Source organism: Miniopterus schreibersii (genome assembly GCF_964146895.1).
Source record: "Miniopterus schreibersii genome assembly, chromosome: 15".
In the NCBI taxonomy this organism is placed as follows: Eukaryota; Metazoa; Chordata; class Mammalia; order Chiroptera; family Miniopteridae; genus Miniopterus; species Miniopterus schreibersii.
The window spans coordinates 8,716,701-8,737,821 of record NC_138115.1 but is presented as its reverse complement, the minus strand read 5'-3'; the positions used below and the strand labels follow the sequence as shown (position 1 = coordinate 8,737,821).

Below are 21,121 nucleotides of genomic sequence, written 5' to 3'. Positions count from 1 at the left end.
ATGCCACATGTACTGTCACTGTCCCCATTTTACAGATAAGGAAAATCAGGCTGGTGGTCTTAAGTAACTTGTCCAAGGTCACAAAGCTAGTAATGATAGAGTCGGGATTCAAATCGGTATCTGCTGAATCTACAGGCATTTTTAAAATCATTTTGCTGTGATTTCAGTGTGTAGTCCCCCCACATACTCTTTTAGAAGAAAGATGGTGTGGAATTGGTTGAATTAATAGGCCCATATTCTCTGTCCCTCCCGCCATCACGCTCTCTGTCTTCCCTTGTGATGTGTCTTGGCCAGTGGAACATTAGCAAGCCTGACAAGCAGCAGCCGAGAAGCACTCTGGGATTGGGCCTGCTTACTCCCGCCCCCCGCCTGTGCCCTGGGAACGTGCTCAGACCAGCCTGTTGGAGGACTGAGGAACCAAGGCATCCGTCGCCCCAGCTGAAGCCAGGCTAGATCAGCAAAAAGCCAGCCAATTGCCACAGTTTTGAGCAACCCCAGACAAAGCCAGAGAGACAGTTCAGCCAGTTCTCAGACTCATGGGCTAACTAAATGTTTATTGTTTTATTACTCTAATTTGGGGGTGGGGGTACTTCACAGCATACTTGTGGTAATAGATAACAGATATAACAGGCTTATCCCTCAGTCATTTTCTGACTGGATTATAAACTCCAGGCAGGTGCCATACCTCCTCCATGTAGAGAGTACACAATGACTGTGCACAGGACATTCTGGTTGCTGATAACCAAGACCGAAAGATTACAGTTAAGAAACTATTTAGTGGTTTAATGGGGACAGCACACCTTCAAACTCACAGGATTTCCTTCAGTTGGCATTTTTCTTTTATAAGGTTCATTGACAAAAAGCTTCTAGAGGGAGGTAGAAAGGAAATCCTGTGAGGTTGAAGGTGTGCTATCCCCAACAAGTCTCTGATAATGTTATTAAGCAGGCAATGAACACAACTCAAAATACCAAGAACAGAGAAAACACATTTGTGGGGAAAAATAATATTTCATTATAGCAAATCCAGAGTATGGAGAGTCCAACCCAGAGAAGAGTGTTACAACTGATTGACGACCACATGAAGTAGACTAAGGGTAAAATTGCCATCTCTACCCTACAGTTCCGGGCAAAGATGGCATCACTTTTACATTTAACACCTGGTTAAGTGTAATGGAAAGCTCATTCTTCTGTGGATATAAAATTAACCTTCCAATAAAACTGAAAGCTATCTTGAGCATCTTTAGCTAAACTTTGAAATAGAGTAATTATGAAACTCTGCCACTCGCCAGACATCTTATCAAAAACTATTGGAAATGAAATATGTTTTCCCTTGTGACTTGCAACCCAGAGCAATTAAATTTTCATGTATTTTCTTCTAAATAATTACTGTTAAAAGAATTTTTTTGCCTATGCCTACCTCCCTCCAGAAACTATTTGTCAATGAGAGATTTAGTTGCTTATTATATACCGTGAGGGTTTTTTTCACGTTAAAGATTATAGATTCTCATCATTTTAACAGGATTAAAAAACCCTCATGTGGTGCTTAAGGCACTCTGAACCCCTGTGCTAATCAACACAGCATGAAAAAGGCTCCACATTAATGGATTGTCTAATGTCTTCCAGGTCTACAGGTTAAATGTTGGATATTCTGAGGAGAGTTTGTTTTCAGAGTAGTTTTAACTTTTTAGTTCCCTCCTTTAAAGTGAATCGTCACTGAGTTGTGATGATTTATCTCCTCTGGTGGATATTGCCTCAAAACACCAGCCTCCCTTAATTTCATCCACCCTTTGTACTCTGGTAGGGGAGACAAGGAATGGCTTCTAAGAAATGCAAGCAAGAAGTTCTGGCACATTGTAGGCACTCAATAAATGCTGGTGGTGATTATTTTATTATTATTATTATTATTGGCAGTACTGTGTGGCTTTTGTTAGTATGTATCACATAGTTTATATACATATAATCACCAGTTAATGCTCATCTCAGCTACGATAGTTATTGTAATCGCTGTTCCACAAATGAGAACTCAAAGGCACATGGAGGTCATAGGACCTGCCGCAAGTCATTTGACTAACGGTGGCAGAGACAGAATTTGAATGCAGCTCCATGTGGCTCCGACGCCCATGGTTTTTCCACTGCATCATGCTGATCCCTATGAAGACCGAGAAGTAGCCAGCCATTCGGAGACTATTACTCACAGAAGAGATTCTCTTATCTCTTCGTGAGAATTCTCTAAACTTGTTTTCAGACTACTGGGGATCTCGGTCACCAAAATCCACCCCAGAAAAGCAGCCGGGAATACGAAACAGAGCTGGACCAGGAATCTGGAAGCCTGTGCTATCCATCGTCTCTGCCATTCACCAGCTGTGTGGCCCAATTCTCTCTCCAGCCCCAGCAGGAAAATAAAACGGCGAATTTTTTCAGTCCTTCCAAATCAACCGTGCTGTAATTGAAAATTCTAAATCCTTCTCGTAAGCCATCAAGAAGGTATTAAATTATGCTGAAGAAAACCCAGATATGTTCAGTACATTTAGAGAGTTCTACCTTCAAAACATAAAATTACATTTCAGGACAGCTTCAGATAGTTGGAAAAGAAACTGACATAAAACTTGATTCCTATAACATGCTATTTTTAAAAAATGCCAGTCTCAAAGGCAAAACTATAAAGATGGTGAAAAGATGTGGGGTTTCCAGGGGTTGAGGAGGAGAGAGGAATGAGTAGGCAAAGCACAGATTTTAGGGCAGTGAAACTATTCCGTATGATGCCATATGGTAGATATGTGTCATTGCACATTTGTTCAAATCCATACAATGTGCACCACCACCAGTGGGCCCTAATGTAAACTCTAGACTTTGGGGGGTGCTGATGTGTCCGTGTGAGCTCACGGGTTGGAACAGTGGTACCTCCCTGTGGAAGATGATGATGATGGAGGAGGCTGTGCGTATGTGGGGCCAGCAAGTATATGGGGAATCTCTGTACCTTTCTCTCAGTCTTGCTGTAAACCTAAAACTGCTCTAAAAAAATAAAGTCTGTTTAAAAATGTCAGTCTCTATTTTAAAACCTAGTCTGGTTGTTGTGAACTTTGGAGGGTCATGGAAACCCTTCAATAATCTGATGAAGGCTGTAGGTCTTTTCCCTCAGGGACCCTTGAAGCCAATGCTCAGACCCTCTGCTCCATATTTACAATTCATCAGCTGGGTGATAATTAGAAAATTGTGAACTATCTAACTTCTGCATAAAGACTCACCATAAAGCGCCTCTAATAAAACTCCCTAGAGCTAGAACATTACCACAGAACTGGGACAATACAAAGGCAGGAAAGAAGTTAAGGTAAGAGGCTCTATCAATAAAAGATTACTCAGAAATCGATCCTGAGTACTTCTGAAATGACAACAAATCTTCATTGAGGGGCAGCAGGATCCTGTTTAAAGTAATTCAGTTTATACACAATTTTCTTGGAATTACCCGGTCATAAACTAAAAGTTTCAACTATGCTATGTTCCAGAAATAGGACCATAGGTGTGCATTTATTTTACAGAGAGTTTTAAGGATTTGTCCAAAACTGCCTGGTAAGGCCAACAAAGAACTAAAATCCAAATACATGGGATTGTCCTGGCCGGTGTGGCTCAGTAGTTAGAGCATAGGCTCGAGGGCCGAAGCTTTGCAGGTTTGATTTCCAGTCAAGGGCACGTACCCTGGCTCGATGTCCGGCCCTGGTCAGGGCACATGAGGGATGCAAGCAATCAGTGTGCCTCTCTGTGTCTCCCCCCTCCCTTCCATTCTCTCTAAAAGATCAATGAAAAAAATATACTCTTGTGAAGATTAACAAAATAATAATAATAATAAGGTACCCAGGAATAAATTCAACCAAGGAGGTAAAAGACCTGTACTTGGAAAACTACAGGACATTGAAGAAAGAACTAGAGGAAGATACAAACAAGCGGAAGCATATACTGTGTTCATGGATTGGAAGAATTAACATCTTAAAATGTCCAGGCTACCCAAAGAAATCTACAGACTCAGTACAATTCCTTTGAAAATACTGATGGCATATTTCACAGATCTAGAACAAATATTCCAAAAATTTATATGGAACCGAAAAGGACCCCGAAGAGCCTCAGCAATCTTGAGAAAGCACAACAAAGTTGGAGGGATCACACTACCAGATATCAAACTATACTAAAGGCCATTGTAATCAAAACAGCCTGGTAGTGGCACAAGAACAGTGCCAATGGAACAGAACAGAGAGCCCAGAAATAAACCTAAACCTTTATGGTCAGTTAATATTTGACAAAAGAAGCAAGAACATGCAATGGAGTCAAGACAGTCTCTTCAATAAATGCTGTTGGGAAAATTGGACAGGTACATGCAAAAAAAAAAAAAAAATGAAACTAGAGCAACAACTTACACCACACACAACAATAAAACTCAAAATGAAAATGTAAGTCACAAAACCATAAAAATCCTGGAAGAAAACATAGGCAATAAAGTTTCAGACATTTCACGTAACAAAACGTTCACTGATACATCTCCTAGGGCAAGAGAAGCAAAGGAAAAATAAACAAATGGGAAACTATGGTGATAAATTAGCATTGTGGCCAATGACTTTGAGGTTTTCAAGAAAAAGACATTTAATAATTATCAGTATCTGGTTATCACATTTTTGTTTTAAATCTAGCTATAGATTTAAATTGACATTCTTAATTCTATAATTTCCATTCATGGGAGGTGTAGGCAGTGTTCAGAAGGGAGAAAAGTTAAATTTTTTATTTAACACTATCACATACTTTGGGATAGTGTGTTTTCAACAACTACAAGACTTTTTGATTTTAAGATATTCTGGTTAATGCTGAGTTAAATAATAAGGTTTCAAGTTTGTCAAGTATTTCCTGAATTCCTAATTTAAAAAAAATCTTGTTTATAGTTATCTAATGATTATTGTAATTAGAGGAGAAAGAAATCTTAAATTAATGTCATTCTCAGGCCAGAGGTTAAATGTTAAATAATTCATTTTTTGCAAATATAAGGTCTAAGTATCCAAAAGATCTACCTCAGATTGACTCATTCCTGAAAACAGAGATCCAAGCAATGACACTGATTACCAGATAAAACATTTAGCTCCTAAAATCTTGAAGTATATATATATTTTAAAGTTTTATATTTTATTTGGAAGTTTTATAAAGATAGTTTATTTCAACTTGAATTTAGTGACTAATTTAGTGTTTACCCTGCAGAGTATTCTCTTGAAATAAATTTAAAGTACCACCAAAAACAACAACAACAGTAAACAAATAGGACTACATCAAACTAAAAAGCTTGGGCACAGAAAAAGAAACCACCAACAAAATGAAAAGGGAGCCTACTGTATGGGAGAGCATATTCGTTAACGATGCATCTGATAAGGGGTTAATTTCCAAACTATATAAAGAACTCATACAACTCAAAACCAAGATAACAAACAATCCAATTTAAAAACGGGCAGCCTGGCCAGCATGGCTCAGTGGTTGGGCATCAACCTATGATCCAGGAGATCGTGGTTCGATTCCTGGTCAGGGCACATGTCCGGATTGCAGGCTCGATCCCTGGTGGGAGGTGTGTCAATGACTCTCTCATCATGGATGTTTCTCTCTCTCCCTCTCCCTTCCTCTCTCTGAAATCAATAAAGATATATTTAAAAAAAAAAAAAAAAGGCAGGCAAGGGACCTGAATAGACACGTCTCCAAAGAGGACAAACAGATGGCAAAGAGACATAAGAAAAAATGTTCAATGTCACTAATCATCAGAGAGATGCAAATTAAAACTACAATGAGGTATCACCTTAGACGTGCCAGAATGGCATCAATAAATCAACAAACAACAAGTGCTGGCGAGGGTGTGGGGAAAGGGGAGCCCTAGTGCACTGCTGGTGGGAATGCAGACTGGGGCAGCCACTGTGGAAAACAGTATGGAGGTTCCTCAAAAAAATTAAAAATGGAACTGTTTGACCCAGTGATCCCACTTGCAGGAATATATCCTAAAAAGCTGGAAACATCAGTCAGAAATATCTTACGCACCCCTACGTTCATAGGAGCACAATTTACAATATGTAAGATCTGGAAACAGCCCAAGTGCCCATCAGTAGATGAGGGGATAAAAAGGCTGTGGCACATTTACACAATGGAATACTATGCAGCTCTAAAAAAGAAGGATTTCTTATCCTTTGCCAAAGCATGGATGGACCTGGAGATCATAATACTAATCGAAATGAGCCAGACAGAGAAACACAAATGTCACATGATCTCACTTATTTGTGGAATCAAATGAACAAAATAAACTGATGAGCAAAATAGGTCCAGAGGCATGGATGCATGGAACAGACTGACAGGCCTCAGAAAGGAGGGCGGGAAGGGAAATGGGAAGAGATTAACCAAAGAACAAACATGCATAGAACATATATGCATACATAGCCCATGGACACAGTCAATAGTGTGGTGAAGGCCTGGGGAGGGGCAGGGTCTAGGTGGAGGGGGGCAAAGTAGGGGGAAATGGGGGACATCTGTAATACTGTCAACAATTTTTTAAAAATGGAAGGAAGGAGGGAAGGAAGGAAGGAAGGAAGGAAGGAAGGAAGGAAGGAAGGAAGGAAGGAAGGAAGGAAGGAAGGAGGAAGGAAGGAAGGAAGGAAGGAAGGAAGGAAGGAAGGAAGGAAGGAAGGAAGGAAGGAAGGAAGGAAGGAAGGAAGGGGGAAAGGAAGGGGCCACACTGAGACTGGTAAGAGCCGTGGAGATGTGGAGCTGTCTGGTCCCACACCCACATGTGGTGGTTTAAAAATGGGAGGGATACTTGGGCTGTGGGGGACCCCTGAGGAGTGAGGATTCCCAGCCCCACACCAGGACTCCGAGCCCAGGGCTCCAGAGCCAGGAAGAGAAGTCCCCATAACTTCTCACTATAAAAACCAGCAGGGATTGTGGCTGAGTGAGATGGAGGTTGCCGGAGTCCCAGGCAGTGCCCTTAAAGGACCCGAGCATGGACTCACTCAGATGTGCTCCCTCTGAGCTCCAGCACTGCAGCAGCAGCTTGAAAGGCATCAGGGACATATCGAGAGAAACTGAATTGTCTGGCATCAGAGAGCTGGGTGGCGAGCTCTCTCCCAGACAAAAGTGCTGGCAGAGACCCCACTTTCCCCTGAGCCAACAGGCAGACATCATATCTGCGTCTCCATCAACCTGGTTCACACTGTTTGCCCTGCCCTGGTGATTCTCTGAGATCCCATCCCATCCATCCTGTGGGCCCACCCAAGCCATTTCCAGTGGCTTTTCCATACACTTGGCCTCTTTTGCCTCATGCTTCGGACTTTCCTAAAATCTCTCAAACAAGTGGCATCTGGCCTCTGTGTATTCTGTAACTCTTGCTAAGTGGCCCCAGGCCTGGCATTAGCAGCAGCCAGCGTTGGTTTGCAGCTTGGCCTTCCCTGGACACCTCCAAACCCAGCACAAGTAGCAGCCATATGCAGATCACTCTGTAGTTCATGCTGGGTAGGCCCAGGCAGGGCCTACAAGGGAGCTCCCATAAGACAGTCAGCTGATTTCTCAACAAAAACTTTGCAGGTCAGAGGGAGTGGCAAGAAATACTCCAAGTGATGAAAATCAAGGACCTATGACCAAGATTGCTCTACCCAGCAAAACTATCATTAGAACAGAAGGACTTACAAAGAGCTTCTAAGACAAAAATAACCTAAAGAAGTTCATCACCACCAAACCAGTACTACGTGAAATGTTGAAGGGTCTTCTTTAACAGGAAGAAGTAAAAAAAAGATTTAAAAGATGAACAATAAAATGGTGATAAATGCACATCTATCAATAATTGAATCTAAAAAACAAAATAAAGGAACAAGCAGGACAGAAACAGACTCATACAGAGAACATTTTTACTGTTGCCAGATGGGAGGGCTGTTGGGGGCTCGGGGAAAAGGTGAAGGGATTAAAAAGTACAAATGTGTTATTACAGAATAGTCATGGGATGTAAAGTACAGCATAGGGAATAGAGTCCATGCTATTCTCATAATTACGTATGGTGTCAGATGGGTCTAAGATTTACTGGGATGGTCACTGAGTAAATTATATAAATGTCTAATTATTGGGGTGTATACCTGAAACTAATATGATATTGTATGTCAACTCTAATTGAAAAATAAAACATTTAAATTAAAAAGATAAAGGCACAGGATATTAAAAAAAAAGAGTAAGATGAAAGTGAAACAATGTCAGAGCCCCACCAGGTTAGCAATGACGCAAATGGCTTCTTTGCCAAATTGGATAACAGTTTTTGATTGCCAGAAGAATATTTCCTCAATGTTTGTGATAATAATAAGAGAAATGAATTAAGCCCTGATATGTAGTATTTTCCTATTTCCAGGTAAAAATACTCCCACCGTTGCCAATCTTTAGCTGTCAACATAATAATACCAAGTTGGGAAGAGAGATGCAGTAGCAAACCATTATATATACAGAATTTCACCATGCAGACCAAACAGATGTAAATAACCCCAAAGGTATAGATAATAGTAAAACGTAGTAACATAATTAAGAAGTGCTGAGTTTTTTGAGTACTTACACATTTTGTTTTTAATATAATTTATGTAACTAAGTTTAATTTTAATTTTAATAACAGTATAATTAGGTTATAAAATTCCTAAAAATTTAATAATTGGCTCCCGTAAGTAGGTATGATGTAACTTCACACGAGGGGTTTCACCCATCCCTTGAATTACTCAAGCTTTAAGCTTGGAAGGCCCACCGTCCAGAGGTGCTGAGGAAGGGATAAGTTCCTCTCGGATGACAAAAGACACAAGCATTATCTCTACTGTCCCTTCCAAATCTAATGTTCCTTGGTTTATGCTAAAAATATTTTGTAATTTATTTCTAGCTCATGGCTCAGAAAGGACCCAGACCAAGATCTTGACTCTGGACCTGAAATCTGACCTCAGATGTTAACAGAATATAAATTGCATGGACAAGAGCCACATTGTCCCTACTGTCTTTACACTGGACCTAATTCAGAGGCAAGAAAGAAGAGAAATGGAATAAAACTGTTATGGTGTCTATTTGTCCATTACAAAAATCTGAGATGTGACATCAGCTTGCAAGGGAGCCTTTGGGAAGCCATCAGGATGATACTCTGAGGTCATTGCCAATGACAATAAGCTCCCTGAAGGCCTAGGGCCCCACGAAGCTCCCTCGCCTGCTTGTGTTTTGTCATCTTTCCATGGGTCACTCATTTGAGATCTAGTAGGAGTTTCCCTGGGTTTCAACACCATGGAAAGGGGATCTCTTACCTCCTGATGTTTCCGGAACGGAGAATGTGTAGTGCGCGGCTTTAAACACAGGGCTGAAATCGTTGGCTGGGGCAATCTGTACAATGATCGTCACAGTTACTGTAAAATTGAACAGTATAAAGGCTTGGTTGTGCTGGTGGTTTTAGTCTACAAACCAGCTAAATGTGCCCCCAAGAACGGGCTTGCTGGAGGATTTTGAAACTTTGATGGGATTCTCTATGGTCCCAAATAATCCCTGTTCCCATGCTCTGCATTCTCAAGGAACACAAATGAATTCTAGCCAAAGCAACTAGTCTGAAGATATATAATGTCTGCGTGCCATATTTTATTTTATACAATAGTCATATATGTGTGTATATATCATATAAGCACGTATAAATGTATAGTTGCATATTTTACAAAAGGGAGTTTATTGCATTTTTCATGAGTACAATCCCTTCCATTCGAGACATTCTACATTCTGCTTTTACTGTATGTTCCAGGAGCTGGAATGGAAAGAGACATGGAAAATGCATGTTTGAGGCGTGGCTTTGACATGCTCTATGGCCTTGAACTAGCTTAACTTCTCAGAGGCCCAGTTTCTTCATCATTAAGAAAGAATAGCATCAGTTTCAATCTCCCGCTTCATACCGTGTGTGTAAGGGCACAATGAGATCATGCCCAAGAAGGTTTTTTATACACTATCAAAAGTTAAGTAAAAAGTAGTTGATATATTTTACTCATCTCAGCCAGATGTTTGTGTACAGTGTGTCACAGGAAAAAATATTCTGTATTTCAGACCAACAAGTTCAAACTAGTATATCAGAAGGAATTTGATGGTCAAACATAAAAATAAGGAAATTGCAAAGAAGAAACTTTTTGTAATAAAAGTAAAATAATAATTAACATTTACTATGCAAGGAGTTAATAGTAGTTTTTGTCCCCATTTTACAGATGAGGAAACTGAGGTTCTCATAGTTAAATGTTTTGCTAGGTCACACAGCTAGTAAGTTGTGGAGTGGGTATTAGTTGTGTCTGCCAACATCTCCCAAAATAACTTCTTTGAAATGCTTACTATGTCAAATGCAAAATGCTGAGTTAAACAAAGATCAAAAGGTTTCTTTATGGCAAGGCTTCATAGGGTTTCTGATATGTCATTCTGTGTTTTGAATTCCCAGGTATGCTTTGCTATCTACAGTTATTTGGCCATGAAATTTTTCTTTAGTGGATTATCTTGTAGAAACCGTGTTCTGAAGAACACATGTATATTATATCTCCTGAAATCTATGTCACATGTGTCAAACAAGAAAATTTAACCTGGGATCTACAGAACCTTCACTTAAGAGAATCTGTGGCATTCCTTGTATTTTGGTATATATTATTATGTGTATTTTTCTAGGAACGGGGTCTATAGTTTTCATCAGCACCTCAAATGTATCCATAACCACCAAGAAAGGTCAGGAAGAACTGTTCCATGGAGACCGGTGATTTATGTGAAAGCCTCTAGGTTTCCTTCAATAGATCCCAGTTAGTGGTACAAGAGCAAGTGTCGTTTCCAGCTTTGCTATACTATGATCTTTACTGCATCCATAAGACTCATATTTGTGTTAACTACCTGTCCTGTAAAGATAGACTGAGCCACGTGTGGGGTGTTAAAAGCGCCCTTTATGAACAGTTGTTGAGGATATGCCCGTGTGTGAGGATCAGAGAGGATGCAGATTCATTACTGTGAGTTTTTTTTCTCTCCGTATTGGAGAAAAGCTCAAATCTGGTGAGAGAAACAGGTTCTTTATTTGATTAATTAGGCCAACAGCATGAGTAGCTACAAGAAAAAGCATTCTTCCTAAAACATCAGTCGGGCTATATAACAGGCTGATGCATGAAACAGTAAAACTCCACCAGCGGGAGGCAGAGAGAACACAACAGGAACATTTCTGGGCACACTGTCATGTGTCCCTGTCCCCTACACATCACGTTTCAACATAGTTGGGTTACTTAAGCTTACAAATCACATTTAAAACTTAAATTTAAACTTAAAACTCTTATATCTGTGAGTCAAGAGGGATTTAAAGAACTTCAGATCTGTTGCTTGAAGTTCAGTATTAAGTTCCCTTGCTTGCAAACCTGTAGACAGATGCCATCAGTCCACCCTTCTGTGTCCACGGCAGAGTACTTCCCCACTGCTTCCAGATGTAACCTCAGAATCCTTCTAAACTCAGTGATCCAGACAAACACCATCAATGGATCAGAGTTGGCACAAGAGATAAAACCCAAATGCCATTCCTATTCTAGGTTCTCCCTTACCAAGCATTCCCATTACTAAGCCTGTGCTTACAACCCCAAAACCCACATCTTCTTCAACATCTTTGATGCCAATTGCCTACTAGATCACTTATTACCATAAGTTCCAGATACACCATAGACACTTGGCATTGATAATAGATGTATCCAGAAATTTTTGTGAATCCCTATTTTCACAAATACCTCTACAGCAACAAATTCACTGTTAAAGTGTAGTAATATGTAGTTGAATATGTAAATGACCCCTCGGGGCACTCAATGTGAGTTCCTATTTGTACAGCAATAAGCAGGGAGAAGCAGGTACCAAGTGGTCGTCTGAGCTTACTCACCAGCTGAGCACCCTGCTCCACAGCACACAAGCATATCTGTGCCTCAGGGCATTCGGCAACAAGCAAAACATGACTGTTAAGTCTATACATATCAAAGGACTATGACAGTGCAATCTGCGTAAATTTAATCTCAATTCACCCAAGGCCCATTCTAGCATAGGTTAGCCCTAAATGGTGCAACAGTTATGAGAAGACCAAGTGGCAGAGAGGGGTGATCATTCTTTGCACTTTCATGAAAGGAATGAGCTGTGGAAGTTGGCAAGTATCCCATGGTTTGCATTAGCAATGGCTCTACCTATATCATATAAAATAATTCCAATAAAATACCAAAAAGCATCCAATAATCTATATGTTTATACTACATGTTACATGTTACCTGGTCTAGGGTATTTTGTTATAGCAGCCCAAACAGACGAAGACACTAGACATAAAGTCATTTAAGTGTCAAGCATAAGGGGTGGGCTCTACATATCCCCTTCCCACTTCCAACACCAAGGATCTCTAGGCAGGCTGTGTTTAAGAGCTGTGTATTGTTGAAGGAGCTTCCAGAAGGTGGAAAAGACTTCCCAGATCTAATGATAACTTCCAACATGAGTCTATTTCATTCCTGTCTTCTTCCTTCGCCTAACGTAACAAAACTATCCCAGAAATAATGAATCTTTACATCTTAAAAGCTAAAGTGAAGAGTTTAAAGTAAGTGCCTTACTAAGTGCTCCTTGAAAAAGTGATCAAGCTTACCCGTATGGGAGGGACGTGGGTCATCAAACACTGAAATTGTCATTTCATAGATATGTCCAGCTGCAATCATCTCTGGGTCTTCATAATCCATTGCTTTAGCAACCTTTTAGAAAAAAATTATTTCAGGAGAAGGGCTTTACTTTTTTAATGTACATGTTTTAAGTAATAAATCGTTCTGGAAAAGGCAAGAGTATGGCCATTTTAATTCAATAAAGATGGCATCAGAATATGCTTGAGACTGGTCAAAGTGTGACAGGCAAAAGGAGGCATTTTGGTAGAACCCAGGGACACCTTTGATCTCCTTCCAGAGCACCTTGTTTTTGGACCAAGCATCCTGGCATAATAGGAAAAAAGCATGGGTCAGATCTGCTTTCAGTGTATGTTAATTTCATGACCTTAGGCAAAATAATTAAAAAGAGAAAATATTTTGAAAGTACTTTGTAATTGATGAAGCACTACAATAAATGTACATTATTCCTGTTATGACAAGTTTCCATTTTTTTAAATCCTCACCTGAGGATGTTTTTATTTTTTTATTGATTTTAGAGAGGAACGAAGAGAGAGAGAGAGAGAGAGAAACATCAATGTGAGAGAGAAACATTGATGGGTTGTCTCCTGTACACCCCTCAATGGGGCATTGAACCCACAACCTAGGTATGTGCCCTGATAGGGAATAGAACCAGCAAACTTTTGGTGCATGGGACAATGTTCCAACCAACTGAGCCACCCAGCCAGGGCTACTCATCATTTTAAAAATGTTTATTGAGTACTAATTAAGTTCCAGGTATAGTCAAAGGCATTAGGAATATAACCATAAACAATATGATCCCAAAGCAGAAACTTGAAGACAACCCTAATATAATAACAGCATTGGCACGAAACTCAGTTGGAATGAGTCAATATGACACCAAGTATCCAGGTGTTTGGTAAAAATTACATTTTTAAAAATTCAGTATCTGATTCATACATTTATTCATTTATTCAAGTATATTGAGTATCCAGTATGCACCTAGCACTATAGGAGGTGTTAATACACAAAAATGGACCAACAATTAAATAGGCAGTTATAACAAAATCTAATAATTTTTTTAAAAGAATATTTAATTGATTTTTAGAGAGAGGAAAAGAGAGAGAGACATCGATGTGAGCGCATCATCGACGGGCTGCCTCCTTCGCGTCCCCTACAGGGGACAGAGCCCAGAACTCGGGCATGTGCCCTGACCAGGAATGGAACTGGCCACCTCCTGGTGCATGGGACAAAGCGCAACCAACTGAGCCAACCAGCCAGGGCCAGAATCTAATAAGTATTTGACAGGAGAAGTAGAACTTATAATGTGAGCTCATATCCAGGAGAACTAAGCCAGTCATGGTAGTAAAAGAACACTTATAGAAATAAGTGACATTTAAGACCTAAAGAATAATTAATAAAAGTGTAGAAATTAATTAGAAGTAGGTGATGGGTGGAAAGAATTTTTCATAAATAGTGCAAGCATATGTGACTGCTCAAATGTTAGTTAGCATCATGTTTACAAAACTTCCATCTTTATCCAAACTCCATTTTTTTTGAATGACAGTTTGGCATTGCATTTCAAAATGAACATCACCCCAGGAAACCTCCTGGCTCAGTGCCTAAGCTTCCAAAATACACAACATATGCAAAAACTCAGCCTGTATCTTGTGGCGTTTGTCAAGAAAATTTAAGGTTAGGACCAAAAGAGAGGCCATTGGTGGCTTTCTCTGCCATATCTTCTGGCTAAGGGAGAGTGTTTGGTGATGTTTGGGTTAAGGAACAATTGTGCCAACCTAACAGGGATTGGCACTTTGAAATAAAGACCTGTGGAAAGTAAGAGTTAGAAGAAAGGCTTTCTTGTGAGGCAGAATCTCGTCATGGGAAATGGGGGAATCCCACATTTTGTGCCATGTATTGTGTCCATCTTCCACCAATGACAAGTCTCTAGAGGGTAGGAGAGGGAGCTGGGCTACCACTGCCAACGCCAGGAGACTGTCATTAAAACACGTGGAGTCACACGGACCTGTTTCTGAGAGAACCAGCACGCAGTTTTTAGTCTCTGATGCATTTCCCCAGCTAAACAGGAAATTAATTATTTTGTGCTTATTATGAGAAGGACAAAAGGACAGCTGACAGTGAGATAATAAAGGACTTGCCCACGTGCCTTCCAGCAAGACAGCGGAGGAGGCCAGAGCCCCTCTGCTGTGCCAGAGCCCCTCTTGCTGAATCTCCAGCACCCAACCGTGGTCATGAAGTGACCCCAGCTCCCTAGGAAAACTCCCGGGGGATGCAGCAGCTGTGCTCACCTGGATACAATTTTCAGCATCTGGCACTTGCTTGAAGAGCTGCCCAGAGCCGATGGGCCCCGAGGCTGGAGCATAATGTATGGTGTCAGGAGGCTCATCAAGGTCGTGGCACAAGAGTTTTGAAACTACTGTATTATTTGCAATCACTTCTTTGCCTGTGTACCTGTTGTTTTTTTAAGAAGAAAGATCAGTTTAGATGGATAGTCTTTTAAAATGTAATATTTTTTGCATAAACATCCAGCAGTTTGATTGGGTGTGTGTGTGACTGCTCCATTTATCTCGGGCTGAGAGTCCAGGTTTGGAGCATCATCTGGGAAGTCATTTCCCAACAGTCCCTCATTTTCTGGGACTATTTCTTCCCTGCCCCAGCCGGGTTGTCTAGAAGTCTCTCAAGGACATCACAGCAGCGGAGGTGCCCACGTGGGAACCAGGGAAGCGGGGGTGTTCCGGTTGGACCCCGGGCAGGGCAGGGGCCACGGGGGCAGCCCTCAGCATCCTGTAGTCACAGTGGCCGCCCCTCCAGCCCTGCGAGTCGCCCCCCTTCCCTGGGAGCTCCGCCCCAGGGCTCACTCGCAAGCCCTCAAAGCCTCAATCTCCTCTCTGCAAAGGCTAGCACAGATCTTGCTCCTTTAGGAGGCGCCCCTGAACCCTCCATTCCCACATGGCCTTCCTCTTAATTAAGCACGGCACACGTCACTTAAACCCACCTTGTACTTTATGCTCTTGTCTTATATGTAGTCACCTTGTCACCCTGACAAGATACCACCTCCTGACAGCAACGAGCATAGCAAATACTTGTCACCTCCAGGGACTATAGCCCTGGGTGCAGCCTGTGGGGGATGTTTCGTAATTAACTATGATATTTTGGGGGAAAGATAAGGGAAAAAAGGATACCTTTTGCTGAGTATGTGCTGAGCCCTACGCTGAACAAACGCCAAGCCTTGTTGCATTTGGTCCTTATGGCGATGCTATGGGGTAGGTGCGATTATCCTCTCCACTCAAAAGGCAGAGTCACGGGGACCCAAACGAGACCACACGGGTAGCAGTTATCAGAAGCTAGGTGGTGGGGACTAAAGCCTGGGGAACAGAGGCAGCTGTCCTCTGTGTAGCTGAGAGCTTGGGGTGAGGGGGGACACAGAAGAGTGACAGAGAGGTGGGTTTAGGGACTAAGCTTCAAGTAATAAGAGCAGCCATGCTGGCAGGAATACAGCCCCAGAATCCCTATCCAAACTCCAAAATCCAAAAGCTCTGAAACTCCGGATTTTCTCAGAACTTACTTGTCATCAAAACCTGACCTGACCTTTAATTGTTAACATCCAAACATCACCTGAACTGTCAGATCTTTCTTTGTCCCACTTACTGTGAGTTTCCATATGTTTTCTGCAGAGTTATTCATGGATTTGAATTGGGGACTTTTGCATAATATATGGTATATACACCATATTACACTCCTAAAATTCAAATAAATCTTTATCTGGAAATATATCCAGTGCCCAGGGTTTCAGAAAAGGGATTATGGGACTGTGATAGACAGACAGCATTTGTGAAACTGACACCATATGCTCAGCACTGTCCTCAAAATGTTACATAAATTATCCCACTTATTCTTCAAAACCAACCTATAGAGTAAGTCCTATTGTTATCCCATTTTATAAAGAAAGAAACTGAAGATCAAAGGATTTAAGTAAATTACCCAAGATCACCAGGATTCCAAGCCAGATCTGTGACCCCAAAACATACACTTTTAATAGCTTACTCTCAGATCCAGGAAACTCAGCTTTCAACAGGTCATTTCCAAGGACCAGAACAGGAGACTGAACAAGGGTCAACGTGACGATTCACTGACGTTTAATTGAGCCAATAAATAGAGCAATACCTCTGCTCGCCACTCACTGAATTCTTAGCCCAGCCCACGCAGCTCAGCTCACCTGATCAGATACTGATCGCAGAAGGGGGCGTTGTCATTAATGCCGCGGACTTGGACCGTCACCGGGATCGCTGCACAGCGCTGCTCACGGTCACAAGCCTTGATGGCGAAGGCCTGAGCACGCGCGAAGCCAGCTCTCTCCGCGTCCAGGCGGGCAGCCGTGACCACGGTCCCCTGCTCTGCAAAAAAACAACACAGCTTGCTGCAACCGGCTCGGGCTGTCATTTTCAAAATGACTTCATTACACAGCAATGAGAGAGATAAAGTATGAATTATGCCTTGTTCAGTAGAATTCAGAAACTGATTTAAAGTGTAGGCACGATGTGTAATTGTTTATCAGCAAAATAAGTACATTAATCATAGGTTAGCTGGCAGCAAAAACAAAATTGGTTTTTTGGTTTTGGTTGTTTTGCGTGTGTTTTTACTTAGGAGACCAGGGAAAGCTTTCTAGAGGAGGGCGCTTTTAATTTAGGCCTCGAAGGACATGAAAGATAAGGAAATGGGGGTGAGTGGGAGGAGGTCATTCCCAGCAGAGAGAGCATCATAAGTGAAAACACAGTAACAAGATCATAACTCACTGGACTCCCAACCAGCCCATCCACCCATTCATTCAGCAAACATTTATGGAATGACAGCCACGGGCCTGGAACTGTGCTGAATGCTGTGTGTACCACAGCAAAGTCCCTGCCTTTATGGAATTTACAGTCTAGGCTGGGAGACAAGTCACTAAGCGAGTGTAAAAAAATTCAATAGGCATATTATTAAGGAAATACAAACCATAATGTGATATACTTAATGTCTAATGGTAAGATTCTGAAAGACGCAAGGACCAAAGTCCGGAGGCGGCAGCTTAGTGTTTCGGCTGCAGTGTAATGGACAAGGGGGAGACAAGAAACACGAACACGTTGGAGAGAGAGACAAGAGACCAGGGTTTGGGGAACGAAGTGAGAAGTCTGAACTGCATTCCAAGTGCAAAGGAAAATCACAGGAGGGTGTTACTTGGAGGAGAAGTGTAATCCAATTTGACTTTCCCCCTACATTCATCCTAGTTGGTCTGTTGAGGCTAATGGCGGGGTGAATGTGAAAGCAGACAAGAGATCTGTGCAGTAACTCAGCTAAGAGGGGGGCGGCTGTCTCGAATGGGTCCTTCTCAGAAGCAGGATGGGAGATGAGGATTTCAGTGCCATGGTTTATTTGGGAGGCGACCCGGGGCAGGGTGGCATGGGTGTAGTGAGACAGAGAGGGGAAGGCTGCCAATAAAAAATATATTATCAAGCAAGTTACCCGTGTGGATAACTAGAGCTTGATAGTTCTGGGGAACTCTGGAAGTCAATGCAAAACACACACTCAAAATTGTTCCACGCCAGGGGCTAGGAGCAGGAGCACTTATACACCAATTCTCTTCAGTATCTGACTGAGAGCTTATGGGGTTCCAACACTCTGAACCTGCTATTTGTGGGGCAGGAATGGGGCAGATGTCAGACCCCCAAATAATCCCTCAAGCAAAGAAATGCAGATATTGGCAGTTGGAAATCAGGAAATTGAAATGTTAAGGCCTGAGGGTGGGACACCGAGAGCATCAGCTACAATGGCTCCAACCTGCACCTGTGCTAAAGGTGACCAAGGTGACCAAGGTGACAGCTCCCTCTCTGCTCAGCCCAGAAGTCTCATACACCACACCTGCTGACCAACCCCAGCCTCGGCCACAGCGGATTGGCTGCACAGTGAGTGACTGACTCTAAAAGGTCCGATCAGATTCTCTCTCACAAAAACTTGGCCCGAAGGGGAGCCGAATGATTTCGATCTGAGATGAGCCCTAAGGTGGGGGAGCCTGCAGCGCTAAAGCAGTCATTGTGCAGCAGGGGGAAGAACCGCGTGTGAGGTCATCATGGACAAAGAACAGGCCTTGCAGAGGGTATTCAGCAGATATTTATCAAGCATCTACTATGGGCTTCTTGTAGGAGTTCTGCAAATGAAGACAATCCGATTCCTACCCTCCAAAAACTCGGTCTTAGAGAGGAGATCGAATATAAACAAATGATAACGATAATATATAAGAGAGATCATTTGCTGAAAATCGTTCCCCACCTACCTTTGTCAACTGCAAAGTAACCATTCCGTGGATCTAGCCCAAAGGTTAAATCTCCCAGATGATCTTCGTCGGTTGCCTGGCATACCCCAATCGTTTTCCCAACTGGGATTTCTTCATCCAGTGTGATGCTGACTTTATTGTGCAGAGTTGACGTTACAGATGAAACACTCAAGACACCATTTTCAATACTGAATAAACTTGTTTGAAAAGGAAAGACTGTTAGGGGGGAGCTTGCTTGGTGTGTGTCCTTTCCTAGCCCTCTGGCGGTGGGGGGGCAGGGGTTAGAGGGGGTCACCATGCCATCGGAAGCTGACAATGTGAATAGCCAACCCGTTCATTCAGCCCTTGCCTCTCGTTTAGACACAATGCCGAGTACTCTTCACATTTTCCCCCCATTTATTTCTCACAGTCCCAGGAAGCAGATACCATTTTTTCCCCATTTTACAGATGTGGAAACTCAGCTTTTAAGAAAGTAAGTAACTTTCAGAAGTGAATATCCAAGTGGCTGCGATAGGATTTGACCCCAAGCCTAACTGACTCTAGAGAACGTATGTACGCTTAGTCGCTGTGCTCTCAGCCCCTAGGGTAAGAACCACTATCTTTTTTTTTTTTTTTATATCTTTATTGATTTCAGAGAGAGGAAAGGAGAGGGAGAGAGAGAGACAGAAACATCATTGATGAGAGAGTCATTGATCGAGCCCACAACCGGGCATGTGCCCTGACCAGGAATCGAACCCCAATCGCCTGGATCCCAGGTCGACGCTCAACCGCTGAGCCACGCCCGGCCGGGCAAGAACCACTATCTTAAAATTGCTGACCCCCACTGTGTTTTTATAAACACCTTGGTGATTATTTTAACCAGAATTTCCTTGAAGGCTGTGAGAGGTAATCCATCCCCTTACATATATTACACTAACACCACCTTATTCTGCTGCAATTTCAATACGTTTTATACTTTAAAACTATTTTCTTTGCCCTGGCCGGGTTGCTTAGGTGGCTGGAACATTATCCTGACACCAAAAGATTGCAGGTTAGATTCCCGGTCAGGGCACATACCTAGGTTGCAGGTTTGATCCTGGGTTGGGAGCATACGTGAGGCAACTAATCGATGTGTCTCATATGGATGTTTCTCTCCCTCTGTCTCTCCCTCCCTCTCTCTCTGTCTCTCCCCCCCCCTCTCTGTCTCTCCCTCCCTCTCTCTGTCTCTCCCTCCCTCTCTCTCTGTCTCTCCCCTCCTCTCTCTCTGTCTCTCCCTCCCTTTCTCTGTCTCTCCGTCCCTCTCTCTCTGTCTCTCCCTCCCTCTCTCTCTGTCTCTCCCTCCCTCTCTCTCTGTCTCTCCCTTCCTCTCTCTCTGTCTCTCCCTCTCTCTTTGTCTCTCTCTCCCTCTCTCTCTCTGGAATCAATAAAAGCATCCTCTGGTGAGAGTTTTTTTAAAAATCTATTTTTTTTGCTGTTTTTAAGAAAGCCTTTCCTGTAGAATCTTACATCTTAAGTGATTGTTTACATCTTACTTGTTTATTTTCCTTCTCAGGAAAAAAAGAAAAAAAAGAAAAGAAAATCATTGCATTCTAATGGAAATTTCATTAATGAATTTTAGAGACTACATTTCATATCCAGTTTTCAAGGTCAATTAGAAGACTTTTCTTGTCTTACCTGCAGTTGAGAACTGGGTCTTTATTGTTGACATTGATGAGGAAAATCTTTAGATTCCCAGCAGTGAACAGTCCTCCAGGATCAACCACTTTAATAGCTAGCGAGAAACTGAAAATGCAGCCACAGGAAAGACAGTTAAGATTTTATAGTAACTAATAGGCTTTCACGGAAACAGAACCTCTGGGACTTAACTGACCAGTTAAAACAATTGATTCATTTAGTTAAACTGTCAGTCAAACCAGTTATTTTAACAGTTGGAAATGATTTCATTAGGAACCAAATTAGTCAAATCTGTTGAAAGGAAATTAGAAAGGTCTTTAATCCCCATCAATAATTTAAAAAAGCACAGTAGATGGCTTAGCCTGGTAGAGCAAACAAAGCTATAGCTATGGGCTCTTACCCTTACACACCGACCTTTCAATACTGAAAACTGATGACAAATGCGAAAGAGAAGGAATGAGAGCACTTCCCACCA

At 42.0% G+C, this 21,121-nt stretch overlaps 1 protein-coding gene across 1 annotated transcript in view; it reads right to left on the bottom strand.

Annotated features, from left to right (window-relative positions):
- The window catches only part of LOC308568204 (cadherin-related family member 3-like), a gene marked incomplete at its 5' end in the record, with an annotated part of 67,295 nt that overhangs the window by 14,468 nt on the left and 31,706 nt on the right, over positions 1-21,121 (bottom strand). The window contains 6 exons of the mRNA XM_081160842.1: positions 9,312-9,410; positions 12,659-12,761; positions 14,975-15,137; positions 16,903-17,080; positions 18,994-19,190; positions 20,647-20,754. Coding sequence (XP_081016968.1) covers positions 9,312-9,410; positions 12,659-12,761; positions 14,975-15,137; positions 16,903-17,080; positions 18,994-19,190; positions 20,647-20,754 — 848 coding nt within the window. The remainder of the gene's footprint in view (positions 1-9,311; positions 9,411-12,658; positions 12,762-14,974; positions 15,138-16,902; positions 17,081-18,993; positions 19,191-20,646; positions 20,755-21,121) is intronic.